Source organism: Pelophylax lessonae (assembly GCF_965119305.1).
Source record: "Pelophylax lessonae genome assembly, chromosome: 5".
NCBI classification, from domain to species: domain Eukaryota; kingdom Metazoa; phylum Chordata; class Amphibia; order Anura; family Ranidae; genus Pelophylax; species Pelophylax lessonae.
In genome coordinates this window covers 54,924,685-54,947,428 of record NC_138772.1, presented here as the reverse complement: position 1 = coordinate 54,947,428, position 22,744 = coordinate 54,924,685, and the positions used below count along the sequence as shown (strand labels likewise).

Here is a 22,744-nt window from a genome sequence, read left to right as displayed (position 1 = left end):
TCCCTGGCCTCCTTGGTTAGGGGAATCTGCCAGTACCCTTTTGTGAGGTCAAGCGTGGTGATATACCTGGCTGGACCCAACCTCTCAATTAACTCGTCTATCCGGGGCATAGGATATGCATCGAACTTGGAGATTTCATTAAGCTTTCTGAAGTCATTGCAGAAGCGAAGAGTGCCGTTGGGTTTAGGCACCAACACAATTGGACTCGACCACTCGCTCTGCGACTCTTCAATGACATCAAGCTCAAGCATTCTTTTTACCTCCTCAGACACTGCCACCCTATGAGCTTCTGGGATACGATACGGCTTTAACCGGATTTTTTCATTGGGCTCGGTTACAATGTCATGCTCGATGACATTGGTGAGACCAGGTAACCCTGAAAACATGTCCCTATTTCTTTGCAGAAATTCTTTTGCCTGTTGGGTTTGGGGCCTAGACAGGGTAGCAGCAACCTGCACTAGGTCAATCCCTGCAGGGTCCCCTGACTGGACACCTATCACTGCAGACACCTGTTCTCTATCTCTCCAGGGTTTCAACAAATTTATGTGGTAGATCTGGTATGGCTTTCTTCTCCCAGGCTGGTGTACCTTGTAGTTCACTTCCCCCATTTTTTCCACTATCTCAAACGGACCTTGCCACTTGGCCAAGAACTTGCTCTCCACCGTTGGTATTAGGACGGCCACCCGGTCTCCTATTTGAAATTGTCTGATTTTAGCCGACCGGTTGTACACCCTTCTTTGGGCATCTTGAGCCTTCTGCAGATGCTCCCTCACCAACGGCATTACCTTAGCCACTCCCTCTCGCATTTGGGAGATATGCTCTACCACAGTTTTGTGTGGGGAAGACTCACTTTCCCATGTCTCCTTTACTAGATCTAGCAACCCCCGGGGCCTTCGCCCATACACTAACTCAAACGGTGAGAAACCCGTTGATGCTTGTGGAACCTCCCGGATGGCAAACAACAGGGCAGGGAGTAACATATCCCAATCCTTCCCATCTTTCTGGACCACTCTTTTTAACATGCATTTTAAAGTTTTATTGAACCTCTCGACTAGGCCATCAGTCTGCGGGTGATAGACGGACGTCCGCAACTGCTTAATCTGGAACAGTTTGCACAAGTCCGCCATCACTTTGGACATAAAAGGGGTGCCCTGGTCCGTCAATATTTCTTTGGGGAACCCCGTTCGGGAAAACATTTGAAACAGTTCCCTGGCAATGGCCTTAGAGGAAGTTTTCCTTAAAGGGACTGCTTCTGGATATCTAGTGGCATAGTCTAGGATGACTAGTATATATTGGTACCCCCTTGCTGACTTCACCAGGGGTCCTACGAGATCCATTGCAATTCGTTCAAATGGTACCTCGATAATTGGCAAGGGTACCAGGGGGTTTCTGTAATGGGACACCGGGGCAGTTAACTGGCAAGTCGGACAGGACGCACAATACCTTTTAACCTCGGCCTTTACCCCTGGCCAGTAAAACCGGTCAGTTACACTGGCCTCTGTTTTTTCTGCCCCCAGGTGTCCTCCCAGTGCATCATTGTGGGCTAGATCGAGAAGCATCCGCCTATAAGGCTGGGGAACCAACAACTGCTCGACAGTTTCCCCTCGGCTTTCAGCCACTCGATAAACCAAGTTATCTTTCAATGCAAAATGAGGAAACCTCTGGTCTGCACCTGGTATTTGTGGGATCCCATCAATAACAGAAACCTGCTCTCTAGCATTGACCAAGGTAAGATCCTGCAATTGAGCGGTGCCAAACGCACCCCTGGATACGTCCAGGTCTGGATGCACTGGCCTTGAGGAGGTTTCCCCTTCACTCTCCTCAACCTGGGACTGTGGTGGGGAGAGTTCCTCATCATCCTCTCCCAGCATAACCTGTAACGGGGAGACTTCCCCCCCCTCAGAGGTCAGCTCGGTCTTGCGACCTGAAACAGAAACAATATCGTCCACTTTAACATTTTCTGCAATGTCATTGTTAGTGACAGGTACCTCCCCATCAGGGGGTTGTGTTGTGGGGATTTCAGGCCCGGACCCCTCAGACTCTGTTCCTTCGAGGTCGAGGGTCCCCAGTCCCCTTGGTTGTCCAGGCTGTTCACACTGTACCTGGTTCCATAGTTCAAAAAACAGTGGGCAGTCCCGCCCCACTATGACATCATGTATCAAATTTCTTACCACCCCGACTTCTTGTGTCACAGAGGTACCACCATAGGCAACAGTCACTGGCACCAGGGGGTACTCTCTGGTGTCCCCATGGATACATACTACCCGTAGAGTCTTACTTACTGGGCCGAGTCTTCCGATCACCCTGGTATGTACCAGCGTTACCATGCTACCAGAGTCCAGCAGAGCCTTGGCAGGAAGGTGGTTCACCCATAGTTCACATTCAAACTGTCCGGTCGCTATATCAAGATGGGTGGCACATGCTCTTTGCACATAAAAAGAGCTTCTCCGAACAGTCCCACACTCCATAGGCTCCTCCTGAAGTGGGCATTGTGCCCGGGTATGCCCCCAGGACCGACATCGCCAGCACTGTATGTCTCCCATCCTTGGGACAGGAACCAACCTCCGTGGTTCTGCTGAAGAAGATACCGGTTTGTGGGTGACAACGTCTGGCGGAGCTTCTCTCCTAGGTGCTGTGGCTGGCCTGGTTGCCCTATGTGTGGGTTCCCGATGCTTGGCAGGCCCGAGCAGGTCTTCCACCACAGTGTATCTTTCGACCAACTCTACCAGCTGGTCAGCGGTTGCAGGGTCGCCATGGCTTACCCAGCGCTGTAGGTCATCTGGTAGGGACCGCAGGTACCAGTCCATCACTACCCGTTCCACCATTTGCGGGCCTGTCAGCTTCTCTGGTTGCAGCCATTTTTTCACCAGCTGTACCAGTTCGTGCATCTGGGACCTGGGTGGCCGATTAGGTTTGTACCTCCAGCGGTGCACCCTCTGAGCCAGGACAGCTGTGGTCACCCCCAGGCGGGCCAAGATCTCTGCCTTCAGACGCTCATAGTCGCTGATGTGCTCAGTTGGAAGGTCAAAGTAGGCTTTTTGCGGGTCACCAGTAAGGAAAGGGGAGATAATGCCAGCCCATTGGTCACGGGGCCACCCCTCTCTCTCCGCTATCCTCTCAAAAGTTGTGAGAAAAGCCTCCACATCATCACTGGGGGTCAGTTTTTGCAAGTAATGGCTGGCTCTCACAGATACTGGGTTGCCATCGGCAATGACTGCTTGCTCTCGTCCCTGAGCCAAACGCTGTACTGCCTCCTGCAAGGCAGCCACCTGTGCTTGAGTGGACTCCTGCTGGGCAGTAAACTGAGCAGCTAGCAACCGTGTGCTTTCCTGTTGTGCCTTTACAGCCTGTGCCAGGGCTTGCTGCTGCTGAGCCATTGCTTCCTCATGGCGACGGTTTGCCTCTACTGAGGCTTGCTGCTGGGTCACAGTGGCTTGCACCAGTGCTTTAATAACCTCCTCCATGCCTGCTGTTTGTAGTGTCTGAGCTGTTTTCACCCAAGACATGCCATAGGTATACTGTCTCTTTAAATGTCAGTTTTTGGTTTTAAACGGCTTTTGCGGCTGCAAAATGCACTCTGCCCGCATCCGAGACACCAGTTGTAAAGTTTGGGGGTTCTAGCTCCACCGGATTGAGTGCACAACCGTTTAAAACATAAACAAAAAGGCTTTATTTCAGCAAACTTAAACAGGCTTCCAGCAGTGCATAAATCAAACACAAAATAAAGTCCGCTTTTCTTCAGCACAAAGGAATAAAGCAAGAAAAAAGGCACATACGGCTTTGTGGATGGGTCCTCACCCCAAGGTTTGCAACAGTCCTTAATAGACCTCTCAGCAGCTTCCAGCAAACTTGCAGCTCCTTCAGACAGGTGCAACCACCAAACTACTCCTCCCCCACACTCACCTATTGCTGCTTCCTGTCTCTTAAGGACTGCTTCTCATGGGTCTTAACCCTGTATGTGCTGGAATCCCTTATGGTCAGGGGTGGGGGCTCTTTCCCACCCGAATATCACTACAGAGCCCCCCAAATTCCGGGTCCCAAATATCGCTCTATTCAACACAGAGAGCACTGCGATTCAGTCCTCCTGATTTTAGCTATTTCCAGGAATTTCTCACCCGTCTTGGGTGACCCCCTGAACATTTCCCAACTTCCCTTAAAGAGACCACAACCCAAACACAGGAGATATATAGCGATTGTCCAGGACCCAACCTTGGCGTCCTGTACAATATATATATATATATAGCAAAGACTCTGGAGAATAAAATGGCGGTCATTGCAATATTTTAGGTCACGCGGTATTTGCGCAACGGTCTTTCAAACACAATTTTTTTGGGAAAAAATACACTTCACTGAACTTAAAAAAAAAATAAACAGTAAAGTTAACCCAATTTTTTTGTATATTGTGAAAGATGATATATGTCCATTGGTGGAATTGGAAGCAGAGGAGGAATTCCCACTTGTGAATACCAGGAACAGTTCATTCTTCTCTGGCCATATACATGGGGGCTTACTGAAGTAAGGATTTCCTTGTTTAGAGTGGCTCTGTGAGGAACCATACATACAGGCTATTTGTATACCAGAATCTGGTAAGGAGACATGTACAGTAAACCCCCCTCCATTGCGGGGGTTACGTTCCGGACCCAGCCGCGAAAAGAGAAAATCCACGAAATTGAAAAACCCTATTAAAATGCATTGTAGGCATGTTTTTATTACTGTCACTGTACGTGTAAGCCCCCGTTCACATGCAGGCAACGCTACTTCGCACCGTGACCTCGGAGCGGCCGCCACGGACTTCATAACATTGAAGTCTATGGCGGTCGCCTCCTGGTCGCCCCAAAGAAGCTCCGGACCCTTTTTCTAAGTCGGAGCTACTTGTGTCGCTCCTATTAGAACGGGTCCGCAGCTTCCCTATGGGAGGCGACCTACGGCGACCTGTGAGGCGACCAGGTCACCTCACAGGTCGCCTTAGTGTGAACGGGGGCTAAAAGCATTTTAAGGTCTTTAAACACACTTTTAAAACAATAGAAACTAATTTAAACACATAAAAGATACTGAGAGACATAGCAAGAGCTATGGAAAACACAAAAATATTTCATTTTTAATGATTTATATAGTAAAATAACATTACAAAAAAAACGCAATATACCGGGACCGCAAAAACTGAACCGCGATGGAGCGGGGGTTTACTGTATGTCACGTTTGTTGGAGCACCGCGGTGACAACAGATATTGGCTTCATATCTTCATTCACTTCACTCATTTCTTATTTTGGATTTTTCAACTTTGGGACTTTATTATATGTCATAATCACTTATGGGACTATTTTATTAATTTATTTATATATATTTAACCAGCTTTTGTGATTTCTAGTGGTCACAACGAGCATCCATGTTATTTAATAAGTAGTGTTGACGTTATCACTGATTATTTGATGCACTATAGGCATTTATGTGCTTTATGCAATTTTTATGCAATTTTTTGTTATTCATAATAACATTATTGAGACTGGTGGATTGCACAATATCATTATTGACAATTGGTTCTTATTAGCGCAGTTTTTTTCTATCTATATTTGTGCACATGTGCACGCTCCTGCAAACTGCGTCCTGAGATTTCTGTGTCTCTCATCTCAGGAGGCAGATCACAACATCTTGCACATGCCAGATACAATGTGGGATGTCTGTCAGTTTACTTGCAGGGGTCCACAGCATGTCTACGAATGTGCAAGGGGTCCAGCCCATGTGCAGACACACAGTGGGGCTCTGCAGATCTCTGCAGAGCATCTGCACATGTACCAGAAATTCATTTAAGATAGTGGTGAAAGAGAACTTTTTCTACAAGCAAGACAACACCGGACTTCATGGACTAGCGAGTATGTTTTTTTTTTTTTTTTTTTTAACTTTTAAGATTTAAACTTTTTTTTTTTTTTAATAGTAAGGTTCCTCTTTAAAATATACCCAAAAATAAAGTGCTACGTAATAATTGGAACATTAAAATGCACTAACCAGCAGAACAGGTGCCCTTTCCCACAGTCCACGGCTGGAGCTCGTAACAAGGGGAAGGTCAGGATGTCAGAGCCAGATGTATTGGTGCCTTGCTTCTTTAAGCGCACAGCCCGCTCGCAGGCTGGTGTTGGACACCATCGAATCGCAGTGTTATTTTCAACAAATGCCTGTCAGTATGAAAAACAATGAGTTAGGAATGACATTTTTTGCAATTAAAAAAAAAAAATTCTTTATACAGTATATAAAAATTAGCAAATGAATGCCTGTTCTGGGTAAAAATATCAAACATGTCACACCTGCTCTATGTAATGGTTTTGCACAGAGCAACCCGGATACTCCTTTTCTGTGGTCCCTCATCAGCATTCCTGGCTCCACTTCTTTAGCGAGTGCTCCCATAGGCAGCTGCTTCCTTTGGGGGTACACGCTGGTTGCGTCTATAGACACAGACAGCACCCCGCTCCTTTGTCAAGAGAATTTGATTGACAGCAGCAGGAGCCAATGGCTTCTGCTGCTATCAATCTGCCCCTGGAAGAGGGGGAGAGCGGAGAGAGCTGCTGCTCTTGTGCACATTGCTGGATCAAGATCGGGCTCACATACAAATAAAGGGGACACAGAAGGTTTTTTACCTTAAATGCATTAAAGTAAAAAACCTAAAGCCTTTAGAACCAATGCTATTGGATATCTTTGACATTCAAGATGGTTATTAATGTCAATTGCAACAACGAATGTACTTTATGAAGCAGATTTACCCCCTGGTGTATCAGTGTATTTCAGTGTCAGGGTATGTAATATACAGCACAGACCATGCGATGGAGCAGAATCAGTATGCAATGTACATTACCATGTATGTAGCTAAGCACTGCGGACTACAGAACATCTAGTAGAGTGTATACAGCTAAGAACCTGAGGAATATTAAAAAAAAGGACAACACAGAGTATACAGCTGAGTGCTTCTGAGTATAAAGCATATAGTCTAGTGCTGAATAAATACCATTCATAATATTATGTACAGGTATAATACAATGTATTATAGCCCCTAAGAATGAAAAGTTTAATGTGCTGCACGATGTTATCAGATAAAAAGTGTCATATATGATGATGTATAGCACAGTGCACACAGCACAGCAGTAAGAACAGTGGCTTATTGCTTAGCACTTCTGCTTTTTTGCACCATTTGCATTGAGTTTGCATGTACTGCATGTGCTAGTGTAGTTTCCTTCAGATACTCTTTAGTTCTCCCTTCCATACTCCAAAGATGTGATGGTAGGTTAACCACTTCAAGATCGGGCATATTTTTGACACTTTTTGTTTACAAGTTAAAATCGGTATTTTTTGCTAGAAAACTACTTAGAACCCCCAAACGTTTTTATATATATATATATATATATATATATATATATATATGTATATATATATTTTTAGCAAAGATTCTGGAGAATAAAATGGCGGTCATTGCAATATGTTTTGTCACGCCGTATTTGTGCAGTGGTCTTTCAAACGCCATTTTTTTGGGAAAAATTACGAAAAATCACATTTTTTTTGTATATTGTGAAAGAAGATGTCACGCTGAGTAAATAGATACCCAACATGTTACGGTTTAAAATTGTGCACACCCGTGGAATGGTGATAAACTACGGTCAATAAAAATCTCCATAGGCGACGCTTTAAAATTTTTTAACGGTTACCAGTTTAGAGTTAGAGTGTGACTTTTTTTTTTTTTTTATTATTGCTCGCGCTCTGGCGATCACGGCGATACCTCACAAGTGTGCGTGACTTCCATACACGTTTTCTTTCGTGCGCGAGCTCACGGCGACGGGGGCGGCTAAAATTTTTCTTTTTTCCTATTTATTTTCTTTTTTTTCTCAACACAGGTTTTTTTTAAAAAAAAAAAAAAAATCTGATCACTTTTATTGCTGTCACCAGCAACATTCCTTGTGACAGCAATATGCAGTGACATGTACTCTTTATGGAGGGATCGGGGTCTAAAAGACTCCTCCACTGCACTTCCATGTATTCAAAACGCCGAAAACTGCATTTTTGAATACATTCACTTTTTGAAACTGCCACCTTTAGCAGCCGAGTAACCCGGATGTGACGTCATGGACGCCGCCTCCGGGTTACGTCATCGGAGACCCGATCGAAGGCACATCCGGCTTAGATCGGGACTCCATCCAGCCGGCGGAAGCGCCGGCTGGTTGCTCAGGTCTCCCAGTGGGACGGGAGACCCGGGCAGAGCCGCAGAAAGCAGCAGGAGGGGGCGTCCCCTCCCGCTCGCCGGGGTAACGACCGAGCGGCTCCCAAGCCACATCGATCATTACCGCTGGAAAGCCGACCGCCGGCTCTAAACAACAGTACCGGGTTGATGCCTCTAGCCAGAGGCATCATCCCGGTACAACCACTTAAAGTCAGCCGACGTAGGTCTACGTCAGTTTGCATTAAGTGGTTAATTGGCTGGTATTCAAATTATCGTGTGTGTGTTACAAAAGGAGGTCTGGCGCTTAAATTATTGATTTGCACAGAGCAGCCCAGATCCTCCTCTTTTCGGATTCCTCTTCTGCTCTACTAGCCCCTCCCTCCTGTTGAGTGCCCCCACAGCAAGCAACTTGCTATGGGGGCACCTGAGGCTGAGTCACAGTTCCCGGTGTCCATTCAGACACGGAGCTTTGGCCTGGCCCCGCAAGCTTTTCCTACTCAATGGCTGCTGTGTCTTCGCCAATCAGAAGGGAGTGTCCAGGGAAGGACGATGTTGGTTCTGATCTCCTACACAGGAAGGTCCTCAACTAGCTCTATAATAAACCTGGCGGCACAGCTGGATTGGATACAGGGTTCTCAAATCGCATGGAAGAGCCCGGAGAAGCTGAGGGTGGGATGTCCCCTCCAACTGCCTGGAAAAGCAATCCGGTAGCTAATAAGTTGCTAGGATTGCTTTTAGATGAAAGAGCATCGCCAGCTGAAAAACAAATACCAGAGTTATGACATTCAGCTGCAGTCATAACCCCGGTAAAACCACTTGAAGCCAAACATATACATGTACGTCATTTGGCGGCAAGTGAGTATACAACATACAGCACAGCATATAAGGGGGACCAGTCCGGAATATTCAATAAATGATGAATATAGAACGTAAAAAAAAAAAAAATTTAAAAGTGGATGAAGTTGGTCAAAAAGACCTCTTTGCAAGGTGAACGAGCAGCAGATGGGCTTATCAGGTTTGGATGGGCAGACCCTTTCATGCCCACCTTAATATCAAACAGAAGGTATCGCTTATCCATCTCCTTGGACACCACACTCTCTATGACCTCCACGGGAACCAGCTGGAAACAGTCATAGGCTGGGCAGAAGATGTTATGAGCTTCTCCTTCCTGAATTTTAAGGTTTAAAAACCTAAACAAAAAAAAAAAAAGAGAAGGGAACATTTTAAACATCTGAAGCTGCACTTTGAAGCAGAATAATACACACAACTATTATGTACTAAAAACCGTTCTAACAGCTGATGGTAGCATCTAAGACTGGGAAACCCATCAGTGCTGCTGCAGGTACCAAAACCAGGGGGTTAAAGTGCTTGTAAAACAACCCATTCAGTTCAAAATAGAAACGAAAGGCAAAACATTTGTGTATAGATATAAAAAAAAAAAACATTATAAAATACAATTTTTCCCTTTTTGTTTTAAAAGTGATCACATTCCTTCTGTTCTCAGCTGCATAAGAGCTGGGGGAGGAGAAGCAGCAGCACACTGATCTTCCCAGTGAATGGATGGGCAGCACGGGTATGTCAGGACAAGTCTGATCATTGGAGGAGAGCACACCAAGTTCCCAGCATAGAGAACTGACCACGCTCTACTCTCCTGCTTAATGTGGTCAGTTTTTAGTTTCAAACTTTTTATCAGAGAGAGCAAATACGGTACAACGTTTGTTATACAAAGGACAACGGTAGATATACAACCAAAAAAAAAAAGGGTATGTCAAGGTAACTGAGCAAAAAATAAGCATAACTTCAGGTTAATCATGGTAGGTGGTGACAAAGGTGGTTACTGAATGGGGGATCCGGGGATGGAGAAGAGACGGCGAGGCCTATCCCCCAGGCACCCCGTAAAGGGAACTCGCTGTGCCCGGGTGGGGAGGCATAACCAACAGTCAGCGATCGAGTGATGAGGTAACAGAGTGGAGATATTCAGATCCCAGATGGGGGAAAGTATGAGAATGGTAGAATTGTCACGGGTTTAGATCAAGACTGCTGTAACCAGAAGTTACAAGCTGTAAACAGGAAGGGAAACACAGAGCTCATATACCATATAACAGTGGGTTGGATTATAGTGGTTAACCTAGACAGGAACTAATGTGGTCAGTTTTTAATAGGAAAGCAGAGGGACTGGCAGGATCACCAGGGATTTCACATAAAGGAAGCAATACAGAGAGAACAGGATACTTTCTCATACAAGTACATGGTACAGCATCCACATATCAGGAATATGAAGTGTTGGGGTAACATGGGCTTTATGATTAGGGTTTCTAGGACTATGGGGGTTAAAGCGAGACTTCTTCTCAGTATCCATCCTCTACCTCCACCCGTCACTATTCCGCGCCACCATGCTGCAAGACCCGACACATGCGCCTATGCACCACCGGTTTCTGACAGGTATTTGACACTGGCACAAATGTTGACAGATTCTGGTTAAAGGGCACTCAGGGAACATGTTCCGGTGAGAACTGTCTTAAGCCCCGTACACACGATCAGATTATCGAACGATCTATCGTCCGTTTTTTGTGGCATGCTAGTCTGATGTGGAAAGTGAAGAGGTTATTTTCATACGAATTTTCCCATACGACAGAATTCTTCTTCAGAAGTGATGTCATGTGTTGGATTGCTTTGTATGTGTTCTTTCATCTCTGAGCATGCCTAGTCTTGCTCCTAAGATTTTTTTCTGTCGAAATCTGTAATAATGAGACAAAAATCGGACGTTGTTTTGACAGACAATAAAAATTTTATAGCCTGCACATCAGGATTTTTTCGGCCGAAAAGTCGGAGTCGGCTGTCAAAAGCATCATACTAACAATCCGAAAATCGGCAGATTGGTCGTCGGACGAATTTTCCCATCAGATTTTCTTATCGTGTGTATGGGCCTTAAGACAGGATTTCCCCTTTGTAGAGATTCCCACTCATTTTCAGCTGCGTCTTTAGGAAAGGATGTGAAGAACAATCTTCCCAACTGAATAAACTGACAACACTTTTACGCCTCATGCACAATGGATGTTTTTACAGCTGCTCCTAGGGGTGTCTGGCATTCTGCCTCTAACTTCCCTGCATGTAAAGGCCTGTACACACGTACCGATCGTCGTCATACAAACGTTCGTCTTTTCTCCCCGGGATGTCGATGTCTGTTGAAAAGTGCAAAGACAGCTCAAGAATTTTGTCCGCCGACTTCAGCTGACTGCAGAAGTGATGTCATGTAATGGTTAACTTTTCCTGTGTTTTTTCTTTTCTGAGCATGCCCAGTCTTGCAAATCTGCGGTCTGTCGGCTGATTTCTGTACTGACTGGCGAACTATCGTCCGTTCTGGTGTCGGCATACAAAAATTTTTATGTTTGCAAGAAAGACTCTTGTCCGCAGAATGTGCGCAGACAGCTGTCGGAGGCACCATACTAACAAGCGTACAATCGGCAGATCTTTCGTCCGCCGACGTTTGTATGACGACGATCGGTACGTGTGTACAGGCCTTTAGCCTATGGGGTTAATTTACTAAAGGCAAATAGTCTGTGCATTGCAAATGCAGTTGCTCTAGATCCGAGGGGGAACATGCAAGGAACAAAAAAAGCATTTTTACATGCACATGATTGGATGATGGAAGTCAGCAGAGCTCCCCTTCATAGTTACATAGTTTGTGAGGTTGAAAAAAAGACACCAGTCCATCCAGTTCAACCTATGATGTGTGTGTGTGTGTTTGCTGTTAACCGTACATTGTATTCCCCTGTATGTTGTGGTCTTTAAGGTGCCCATCTAATAGTTTTTTTTTTTAAACTATCGATGCTCCCTGCTGATACGACTGCTTGTGGAAGAGAATTCCACATCCTTACTGCTCTGACAGTGAAGAACCCCCTACGTACTTTAAGGTTAAACCGTTTTTCCTCTAGTTTTAATTCACTTATGTGAATGGGTAGGGGTACATTGTACCCCTACCCATTCACCCCATAAAAGGCAGTGTATGTAAATAATGACAGGAGACGTTTTAAAAGTTTTTTAAAAAATTTTCATCCGGTCTTCTCCGCTCTGGTCTTCTCCCCTCCACTCTTCTGCTCTTTTGCCCTCTGCTCTTCTTCTGCCTCTGGTCCTCCTCCGACGCTGTCTCCGTTGATTATGCTGGTCTTCGGTCTATGCAGCTTATTATACAGCCATGAGGGGGCGGGGCCTATTGATGATGTCACTGGGAGGCCACGCCCCTAACGGCTATATAATAGGCTGCATAGATCGGAGACTGGCATAATCACCGTAGACAGTGTCGGAGGAGGACCGGAGGAAGAAGAAGACCAGAGGGCAAAAGAGCAGAAGAGCGGGGAGGAGAAGACAAGAGCGGAGAGGAGAAGACAAGAGCGGAGAGGAGAAGACAAGAGCGGAGAGGAGAAGACAAGAGCGGAGAGGAGAAGACAAGAGCGGAGAGGAGAAGACAAGAGCGGAGAGGAGAAGACAAGAGCGGAGAGGAGAAGACAAGAGCGGAGAGGAGAAGACAAGAGCAGAGAGGAGAAGACCAGAGCGGAGAGGAGAAGACCAGAGCGGAGAGGAGAAGACCAGAGCGGAGAGGAGAAGACCAGAGCGGAGAGGAGAAGACCAGAGCGGAGAGGAGAAGACCAGAGCGGAGAAGACCGGATGAAGATTTTTAATAAACTTTTCAAAAAGTCTCCTGTCATTATTTACATACACTGCCTTTTATGGGGTGAATGGGTAGGGGTACAATGTACCCCATACCCATAGGGAGGGGGTCCAGGATCTGGGGGGCCCCCTTGTTAAAGGGGGCTTCCAGATTCTGATAAGCCCCCTGCCCGCAGACCCCCACAACCAACGACCAGGGTTGTCGGGAAGAGGCCTTGTCCTCATCAACATGGGGGCAAGGTACTTTGGGGTGGGGGGGGGGTGCAGAGCCCCCCCCCTGCCCTAAAGCACCCACACCCCCCATGTTGAGGGAGTGTGGCCTGGTATGGTCCGGGGAGGTGGGGCTGCTCGCTCGTCCCCTCCCCTTTCCTGGCCTGCCGGGCTGCATGCTCGGATAAGGGTCTGGTTTGGAACCTAGGGGGGACTCCACGCCGTTTTTTTTCCTATTTTGGCATGGAGTTCCCCCTCAAGATTCTCACAGCGCAAGTCGCACTGCAAGTCGGATCATCCTGATCCGACTTGCGATGCGCCTTCCATTCAAATCAATAGGCTCCCATAGGGAACCATTGATTTTGAATGGAGGCAGAAAAAACGCTGCTAAAAGCAACGTGGCCAAACGTACAATAACGCCAATGGAAAAAGCTACTGAAAGCACGTTTTTACAGCTGCTTTTTCCTAGCGTTAGAAGTGGCTCTGCAGCTCGTTTTTTCTGACGCCCTGTGTGCATGGGGGCTAAGTTGCTAATCGTTGTCATTACTAGTTTAAAATAAATTAATTAATTAAAATTCCATAAATATATCCCATACTTTATAGACATTATAACGTTCACGTAAACCAATCAATATACACTTATTGGGATTTTTCTGTTACCAAAAACATGTAGCAGAATACATTTTGGCCTATATTTATGAAGAAAGTTGATTTTTCTAATTTTATTGGGTGTGTTTTATAGCAGAAAGTAAAAAAAAATCATTTTATTTCTTTAAATTGTCAGTATTTCTTTTGTTTATAGCGCAAAAAAAAAAAAAAAAAAAAAAAAAAAAAAAACGTAGTGATGATCAAATACCACCAAAATAAAGCTCTATTTGTTGGAAAAAGAATGACAAGCATTTTAAATAGATACAGCATTGCATGACCACGCAGTTGTCAGTTAAAGCAACGCAGTGCCGTATCACAAAAAATGGCCTGGTCATAAAGGGGGGGTTAATCTTCTGTAGGTCAAGTGGTTAAACCATTGATCCATAACAAGTATGAAGGTATGGATGTTTGCCTTCACCTTTTCTGATATGCATATCTGATCTGGAATCAGAGACCCTGGCAAGGAGAAACCGGGTCAGCATAACAGCAAGGAAACTAGCACTTTCAGGAGGAGGTCAGCAATGGCAGTTCCATACTCCTTTCAGGAACATGTCACTTTAAAGCGTAAATCCACTTTTGTTGTGAAAAAAACATTCCCCTCTGGGTGATCTCTGTACATTACAAGGATTTGAACAAACTTTGTTGCAGATTCCTATCTTTTGTTATTCTGAAGAAATCCTCTGTGCCAAGTGGGTCTAATGGGAGTGGTTTCATAATTATCAATCCAGCTGTGGCAGCTGCAGGGCTCTAACGAGGAAAGCTGCTGGGCCTGCATCCCTTTAGACGTGTTCCTATTGGGAGAATCTCACCAAAAATGACATTTTTGTTGCAGGGGATGCCAGAAATCTGACTTGTATCTTAGGCAGACTTCTGGGAAAATTGGTGAGCCAATCACACAAGCAGGAAATTATGTTTCTGGGGGTGTGGTCAGTATACATTCTGTGTACAGAACAGCTCCAGGCAGCCATATTGCATTACATCTCCAGAAAATTACAACAGCTGCAGATTGAAAAGGAAAGGTAATTTTTAATAACATTCAATTACAATATGATTTGTGTCGCAATTGTATACGCTATATTGTTTCTTTATATGCTGATTTTTTTTCCCACAAAAGTGGAGTTACCCTTTAAATGGTCAGGTTATATTTATTTCCACCCACAACAGAAGCCAGCTGTGTTTGAGGTGCATTAGCTATGTCCATCCCGGGATCTGATCAGCTCTGCCGGTATGGCTCACAAAAAAAAAAAAAAAAGTCAAGGAGAAGTCTATATTAATAATTCCCCAAGACCTAAATCCATCTCTTATTATAAATCGTATTATTTTTCCTTCTGGAAGGCGCATTCTATTTTTCAGTTTTAGCTCCCTTACAGATGGAGCGAGCCTCGGTACACTGTCCTACAATTACATTTCCTTTCTGCATGACGGAGAAGAATTTCCCTGGGGTTCGGCATTGCAGCAATCCTTTCTTTTTGGCCCTGACAGACATACGCAAGTCTTTCAAGTGTGGGAAGGAAAATGTCATTTTCAATAAAGTTGCAATAAAAGGAAGCTGGAGGCGGCCAGACTTTGCTCAAGACTGAGGATCCTGTGTAAGAAAGACGTGTCTGGATAATATTACAAATAATTGTTTTATCATCTCCCACCTGCCGGGCGCACCGACAACTGATATACCAGGGATAGTTCCCGCAGTGCCAAGACAGGGAAACGTAAGGGGGACATGTGGGAATAGAGGAAGCTGTGGATGCAGATTTGGCACTGAACAGGCTGTGGTGATAAAGGTAAGCCATTGAGTGGTGACTGGCTGCACCATTCGGAGATACAAGCCTGCCATCGAGAAGTGCCAGCGTATGATTTTTACTGATAGAAGCAGGTAGGCCAGCAGGCATCCAGTAGTGCTGCGGTAAAACATGGCATGCATGGCAGCGGTTTAGACATTAATGGCTGTGTGTTGATTTATTTTGAGGGGACAGCACATTTACACTGTCATACAAGCTGTACACTCACTACTTTACATTGTAGCAAAGTGTCATTTCTTCAGTGTTGTCACATGAAAAGATAATAAAATATTCACAAAAATATTGGGGGTGTACTCACTTTTGTGAGATACTGTATAAGACTTGATGTCCAGAGTACCACACTCCCCCCTTACATCATGTCAAGAGTCCCACCCACCATCCAAAGTTGAGTCCCCCACCCTCCCTTACATCAAACTGCACCCCCCTTACCTTGTGCTGGGAAGAAGCTGGGGCAGAACTGGGAAGCAGAAAGTGCAGGGTCTGGAGGAGGGCTGGAGTCTGCTGAATGCTTAAAACGGAAGTATCGTCGCTCTTTACCTTTTACCTACAGATAAGCCTATAATAAGGCTTACCTGTAGGTATAATTAAGATCTCCAAAACCTGCAAGATTTAGGAGATATTTGCCCTGCATGCAGCTGCTGAAACCAGAGGCACATGCGCTCTGAAGGTCCGGCGGACACATCATGCATGAAGCGGAGTTCCGGCCTCAAAATCGACATATTTGATTTTGGGCCATCCGCTTGTTCTAGGTCACCTGAAAAACAAATGGATAGATACGATTTTTTTTTTTTTTGTTTACTTACCTTGTTATTGAAGAAAATATACTCACCTTTCTTCCACTTCCTCCCTCTGTGGCCGTGGCCCGCGCCGGCACTTCCTCTTTGCATTGATTCCTGGGAGCTGAACGTCATCGCTCCCAGGAATCAATGCGCCTGCACCGGCCCCGCTCGTCACTTCCGGTGCAGTGCCTCATTCCCTGCTAAACAGCTTCTGGGCATGCCCAGAAGCTGTGGAGGGATGACGCGCCCGCACCGGAAGTGACGAGCGGGGCCGGTGCAGGGCATTGTGGGAGAAGAGGACACAGAAGAGGATGCAGAAGAGGACGCGCTGGCTTCAGCTGCCCACATCCGAGATGGCAGCGCTGGAGAAGAAATTTTCAAGGTAAGTATTTCTTCTAAAAGGTAAGTGCGACCCGGGACAGTACAGAGGCTATCCATTGTGGAATGTACTAGCCCTGACTGTCCCAGGGGTATTTTTAGCTAAATTTCAACCCCGAGGCCGGAACTCCGCTTTAAGTGATACAAGGCAGGCAGACATTGAGTGGTGCCTGAATAAACTTTTAGGTGACCTTTCTAGCATCATGGTAACCTCAAAATTAGGCCGCTGTCACCTGCTATGTTTGTATACATCCTAAGTTACTTTGGTACAAACCTCACTATATATATATAGATCCATGGAGTTTCCTATTTTCTTTTTGTGTTACTTTCTTATGAAAAACATAAAATGTCTTTTTAAGAAAAAAAAAAATAAAATAAAATAGGTTGTTATGGTCAGCACAAACACTTTCTACAATTCTAGAAGACCAAAAGCGCTCAGTGACATGTACTACGTTTTTCTCAACAAGCAACGTTACTAAAGTGTTAATACTTACGACTCCCAGCATGTTCTGCAAAAGTCGTGTCCACAGTGGATTTCCACAGGATCTTCAAATACAGAAATACTGCACATGCAGATACCACACTGTAAAGAAAAGACAAGACTAATGGATGTGATTTTATTGCCATATTGAACACACACCTATTTGTCTGCATATATCAAAGCAGTTTATTTTGCACGCTTTGGGGACCTGCACACTGTTGCTGCTGGGACCTCCGACAATCAACAAGGCAGCATAAAAGGGGTAATTAGATCTCAAGCTTAGTGATTAGGTTAGTATAAAGCCTGGGGAATTCAGTGTTTTGGGGGTAAGTTTAATGGAGAGGTTTATAGTGAACCTCTTCTGAACCTTGAGGATGAATTGCTTCACAGTACATGCAGATACAGAGGTAGTAAGGGTTGGTTTTAAAGCTGGTTAAGAATATATAAATACTTTGATGGTCATTCGATCACTTTTGGGATTTGTTAAAATGAAAAAAAAAAAAAATATATATATATATATATATATATATATATATATATATATATATTTTTTTAATAGAATGGAAAGTGGTTAGAATATCTGTCAGGTTATTACTAACAGAGATATTTCCCATCACTCCCTGTCTCAGCGAAAATGCTTCATAGGATAGTAAGTGAAAGAAAACTCTTTAATGTGCATAAAGACAGCAATAAAATGTTTATGGAGGTTCTAACTCACCGCTAGTCTGTTAAAAGAGAATGCTCCAATTCAGTCTTTTTCAGCCAGACCTGGGGGTGCATTGGGGTTTCTTCAGGGGGTGCCTTGGCAAAATGCCCAAAAATTTCCCCAAAAAACATATACAAGCCAGCAGGTGGATTAGGCCTGCCTTTTATTTACATAAAGCCACAGGTTTTCATTGTTCACCAATATGACCTTCTAGCCACTGGAATTCTAACAACCAATGACGTCATCAGTTGATAAGGGGGATGTCCGTCATCGGCACAGCATCCTTATTTAGTTCTCCATTGCCCCTCTCTCTCAGCGCTTGGGGTCACATTAGCTGAGTGATAGAGAAAATCCGAGGAAGAAGAGAAACACTGGAATACTGTTCAGTACTAGTGTGCAAAAGTTTATTTGATTTAGAGCGGGGGTCTCCAAACCATGGCCCTCCAGTTGTGAACTACAATTCCCATCATGCCTAGTCATGTCTGTAAATGTCAGAGTTTTGCAATGCCTCATGGGATGTGTAGTTCCGCAACAGCTGGAGGGTCATAGTTTGAGGATCCCTGGTTTAGAGGAATAAATCACCTCTAACACAGGGTGTCCTGGATGTGTGGATGTTGATGCATTATGTAAAACTATTAATATAGCTTTTCACATTTTAGAATGGGGTGCCTCGAGACTCTCCATAATATTAAAGAGAAAGTAAACTCCCCCAGAAAAAATGGAAAAAAAAAAAAAACCCTGTAAGACAAAGGCATAATGAGCTAGTATGCAACGCATACTAGCTCATTATGAAATACCTTAAAACGAAGCCCCCGCAGTGCCGCCCGCTTAGTAACAGGATGGCCGACATGTCCGGCCGTCCTGCTCCCTGCTTCGTGTCCTCCGGCCATCTGATTGGCCGGAGGAGCGATTACATCACTCCCGTGCATGCGCGCGGGAGCTGCCATTCCCGGCACGGGGCTCTGAAGGAACGGCACGGGTGGCAGTTCCTTCAGAGCGCATGCGGCAATGACGTCATCGGCGGCATGCACTGTAAGTATCTCCTAAACTGTGCATGTTTAGGAGATATTTATAGCACCTATAGGTAAGCCTTAATATAGGTAAAAGTCTTTAACCACTTGCCGACCGCCGCAAGTACATATACTGCAGCGGTCAGCCCCTCACAGGCAAAGTGACGTACCGGTACGTCACTAGCCTGTGAGGCTCTGGGGAGCGGGCGCGCTCCCGCGAGGTCACGGACCCCCCCATGCGTGTGAGCGGCGGACCCGATGTCCGCCGCTCACTCACGATCGTCCGTGACAGCGGGAGAAAGGCAGGCGGCTAGTGTAAACAAGCCGCCTGTCATTCTCCCCTGTGTAGGAACAGTGATCATACGGTTCTACTATGTAGGACCCCTCAAGCCACAGTCAATCACAGTTAGAATCACGCCCCTAGGGACACACACAGCCCATCCCTCTCAAAAAAGTTAACCCCTTCACTACCAGTGTCATTTTACAGTAACAGTGCATATGTATAGCACTGATTACTGTAGTAATGTCACTGGTAACCCCAAAAGTGTCAAAAATGTCAGTCAAGGGTCCGATCTGTCCGCCCCAATGTCGCAGTCCTGCAAAAAACAAAAACAGATTGCCGCCATTACGCGTTAAAAAAAAAAAACAACAAAAATGACAAAAATCTTTCCCTTTGTTAGTAGACACGATAACTTTTGCGCAAACCAAAAAAAATATGCTTTTTGCGAATTTTTTTACCAAACATATGTAGCATAAAACAAATTGGCCGAAAATTTAAAAAAATTTTGATTTTTAAATTTTTTTTTGGGAATTTCATATAAAAAAATGTGAAAAATATTGTTATTTTTGCAAAATTGACGCTGTTTTTTGTTTATAGTGCATGATCAAAAAAATCGCACAGGTGATCAAATACCACCAAAAGAAAGCTCAGTTTGTGGGAAAAAAAGGACGTCAAATTTGTTTAGGTACAGCGTTGCACGACCGCGCAATTGTCCGTTAAAGTCACGCATTAAAAAAAAAAAAATCGCAAAAAACCCCCTGGTCAGGAAGGGGGTAAAATCTTCCGGGGCTTAAAGAGGAAGTAAACCCTCCTCAGGAAGTTGTATCTATAGGTAAGTCTATGATAAGGCTTCCCTATAGGTACTGTAAATATCTCCTAAACATGTACCGTTTAGGAGATATTTACCTTTAATGCAGCCAGTGACGTCACTGGCGCATGCGCTCTGAAGGAACGGCTGATCGTGCCGTTCCTTCAGAGCCCTGTGCCGTGACCGTCGGCTCCCGCACGCGTGCGCAGGAGTGACGTCACCGCGGCTCCGGCCAATCAGATGGCCGGATGCCGAGATCCTGGAAGACGGGCGACTGAACATGTCGCTCGTCATACAGGTAAGAGAGCGGCACGGCGGGGGCTCGTTCTAAGGTAAGTATTTCATAATGAGCTAGTATGCGATGCATACTAGCTCATTATGTCTTTCTCTTGCAGGTTGTAAAAGAAAAAAAAAAATTTTTAACGAGTTTACAACCTCTTTAAGTGGTTAATATAGGCTTACCTATAGGTACAAGTTTTTAAAGTGGGTTTATAACCACTTTAAAGGGTGCTTTTACTAAAAAAAAGTGTTGAGAAGCACTGCTCTGATTACGGTCTGTGTTCCCCTTGCAAATGTTACCTAACTTCCTGCCCTAGTGTCAGCATTGTCAGCGGAATAGGAAAAGGGGAGAAATCTCTCTAGTGGGGGCTTACAGAAAGCAGTAAAGAAAGTCACATGGGTTCTAACCCCCCCCCCCCCTGCGGTCTGTGTCCCCTCATTTGTAAGCTTTAGTCTTCATTCTATTGCAGAGCTAACAGGCATAACAGGAATCAATGGGAATAAAGGAAATACAATCATTCTTTAATTGATTTATGAATTTTTTCATATTTTTTTTTCCCACGTTTTTTTTTATATGAAATAATGTTTATATGTGAAATAATTTTTATATATATAATAATTTTTCATTTGTGGTTGATTTATTTACTTTATGCTATTTTCCACTGGTGACAATTGATCATGATATTGTTCATATTTTGAGTAGCACACCACTGTATTTATATCAGGAAATAAGGGGAAATCTCCCTCTCAGGGACAGAGAGGGATAAAAACTTGATAGATGTTCTAATTTTGCTTTTTACAAAGTTAAAAAAAAAAATTGCAAAGTGTAAGTTATTTCATTAAAGTGTAACTAAAGGCAAAACTTTTCTCTTTGGTTTTGGAGTGTGGAGAGGGATTAAAACGCTTGTAAAAAGTTATTGCTATCTGTGCCCCAGTTAGGGAGAGTCACCCTCTCCATTTTTCCTGTTTACCATTATTTTTTAAAGTAAAAGAAAACCCCAAATTCTGCGTTGTCCCTAGAAAAGTAATAGAGGGAAATCTTCCAATGGGGACACTAGCTCTGGTGACCTGGGGGGTCCCACAGGAATTCCCTTAATTGGCAGGGATTTCCTCTCACTTCCTGTTTTGACAATTGGACAGGAAGTGAAAGGAAATTTCCTCAAGGGGACAGAGATGGGGGGGAAAAAAAATCTGACAGGGTTTACTACCCTCCCTTGCTCTTTCCAGAATGAAAAAAAAAAAAAAAGAAGTTTTGCCTATAGTTCTACTTTAATTGTGATTACTCTGCGCTCTCCTACCCTAGGAATGGGTTGATTCATTAAGCGCAATAAGTGAACCTGTTTTTCTCACATATGAAGGTGCGGAATGAATGGGTTTTGTATGGATGTGTGAACCAGTGGAATGAATGGGGTGTGTATATGATGCATTGTTTTGTGTTCGCAGTCGCACACCTGCGAGCGTGGAATGAGTCAGTTGGCATGTATATATGAAATGCATATTTAAAACACCTTAATTTAAAAATTGCAAATACTCACAAACTTAAAAAAGAAATACCATCTACATCAAAAAAAGAACCTGCATGTCATCCCTGTCTTTGCTCAATTAGTAGCACCATAGCACAGGATACGCCAATCACTTCAATTCTGCCGAGGCTTCAAGAGGTTCTCCGCTTATGTGAAAACAAACCCACGTGACCCCCTGCTTATCGATCTTCCAGCTCTGAACCCCCAAAGAGCAGCTGTCTAGACAGCTCCAAGGTCACCACTGCTCAAACAGCTGCCTGGCTTCCTCTGCAGTGGCTCATGCTGATTTCAGTAAGCCAAGTCTTTTAAAAAGTGTTATGAAATCTACAGTCAAAAACCCATGGAAGAGCTACAGAGGTCACCTCAATAAAAGTGGAGCAGTAACAGGAACAGCCAGGGCCATCTTACTGGATGGGCACGCTGGGCAGTTGCCCGGGGGCCCCATTCCCCGGGGGGTCCCACCTGCCCAGCGACCCAGCCAAGCATTAGTCCCAATTCCTGTGTGCATCCTGCCACTGGAACTTAGTAGATGGCAAGCGCCTGTCGGCCCTTCGCTGCTGTCAGGCCATTTGGGCCGTGGAGCCCACAACTGCAGGAATGCCTGTCCGCCTCCATGGGAACAGGCACAAACAGGACAGTCACGTCTGACTCCAGTCCATGTGTGTGTTCACCGTACCCAGCTGCCGAACTTGGAAGCTGTCATTAGCCTGGCACTGCTGTACCAATAAATATCGCCTTATCAATAATTAGCATTTTTATTCTCGTATGTGATTGTGTAGGCAGGGCCCCAGTGCACTGCATTGCCCGGGGGCCTATAATGCTCTTAAGATGGCACTGGGAACAGCTTCTTTATGCGATGTCACACTGGCTGATCAGTGGCAGAATCCCCAAACTGGGAATAGCTCCGGCACTAGTAATTCAGATTCTACAATATTTAAAGTGGTAGTTAACAGCGCTTGATGACTTGCACACACAGGCAA

General features: G+C 44.9%; 2 protein-coding genes across 2 annotated transcripts in view; one reads left to right on the top strand and one right to left on the bottom strand.

The window, feature by feature from the left end:
- Positions 1 to 22,744, top strand: part of KRIT1 (KRIT1 ankyrin repeat containing) — a 352,560-nt gene that overhangs the window by 22,020 nt on the left and 307,796 nt on the right. The window lies entirely within an intron of this gene.
- ANKIB1 (ankyrin repeat and IBR domain containing 1) overlaps positions 1 to 22,744 on the bottom strand; it is a 218,212-nt gene that overhangs the window by 84,272 nt on the left and 111,196 nt on the right. The window contains exons 6-8 of the mRNA XM_082257819.1: positions 17,172 to 17,260; positions 9,244 to 9,388; positions 6,005 to 6,171 (exon numbers count right to left, since the gene is read on the bottom strand). Of these exons, the coding sequence (XP_082113945.1) occupies positions 6,005 to 6,171; positions 9,244 to 9,388; positions 17,172 to 17,260 (401 nt within the window). The remainder of the gene's footprint in view (positions 1 to 6,004; positions 6,172 to 9,243; positions 9,389 to 17,171; positions 17,261 to 22,744) is intronic.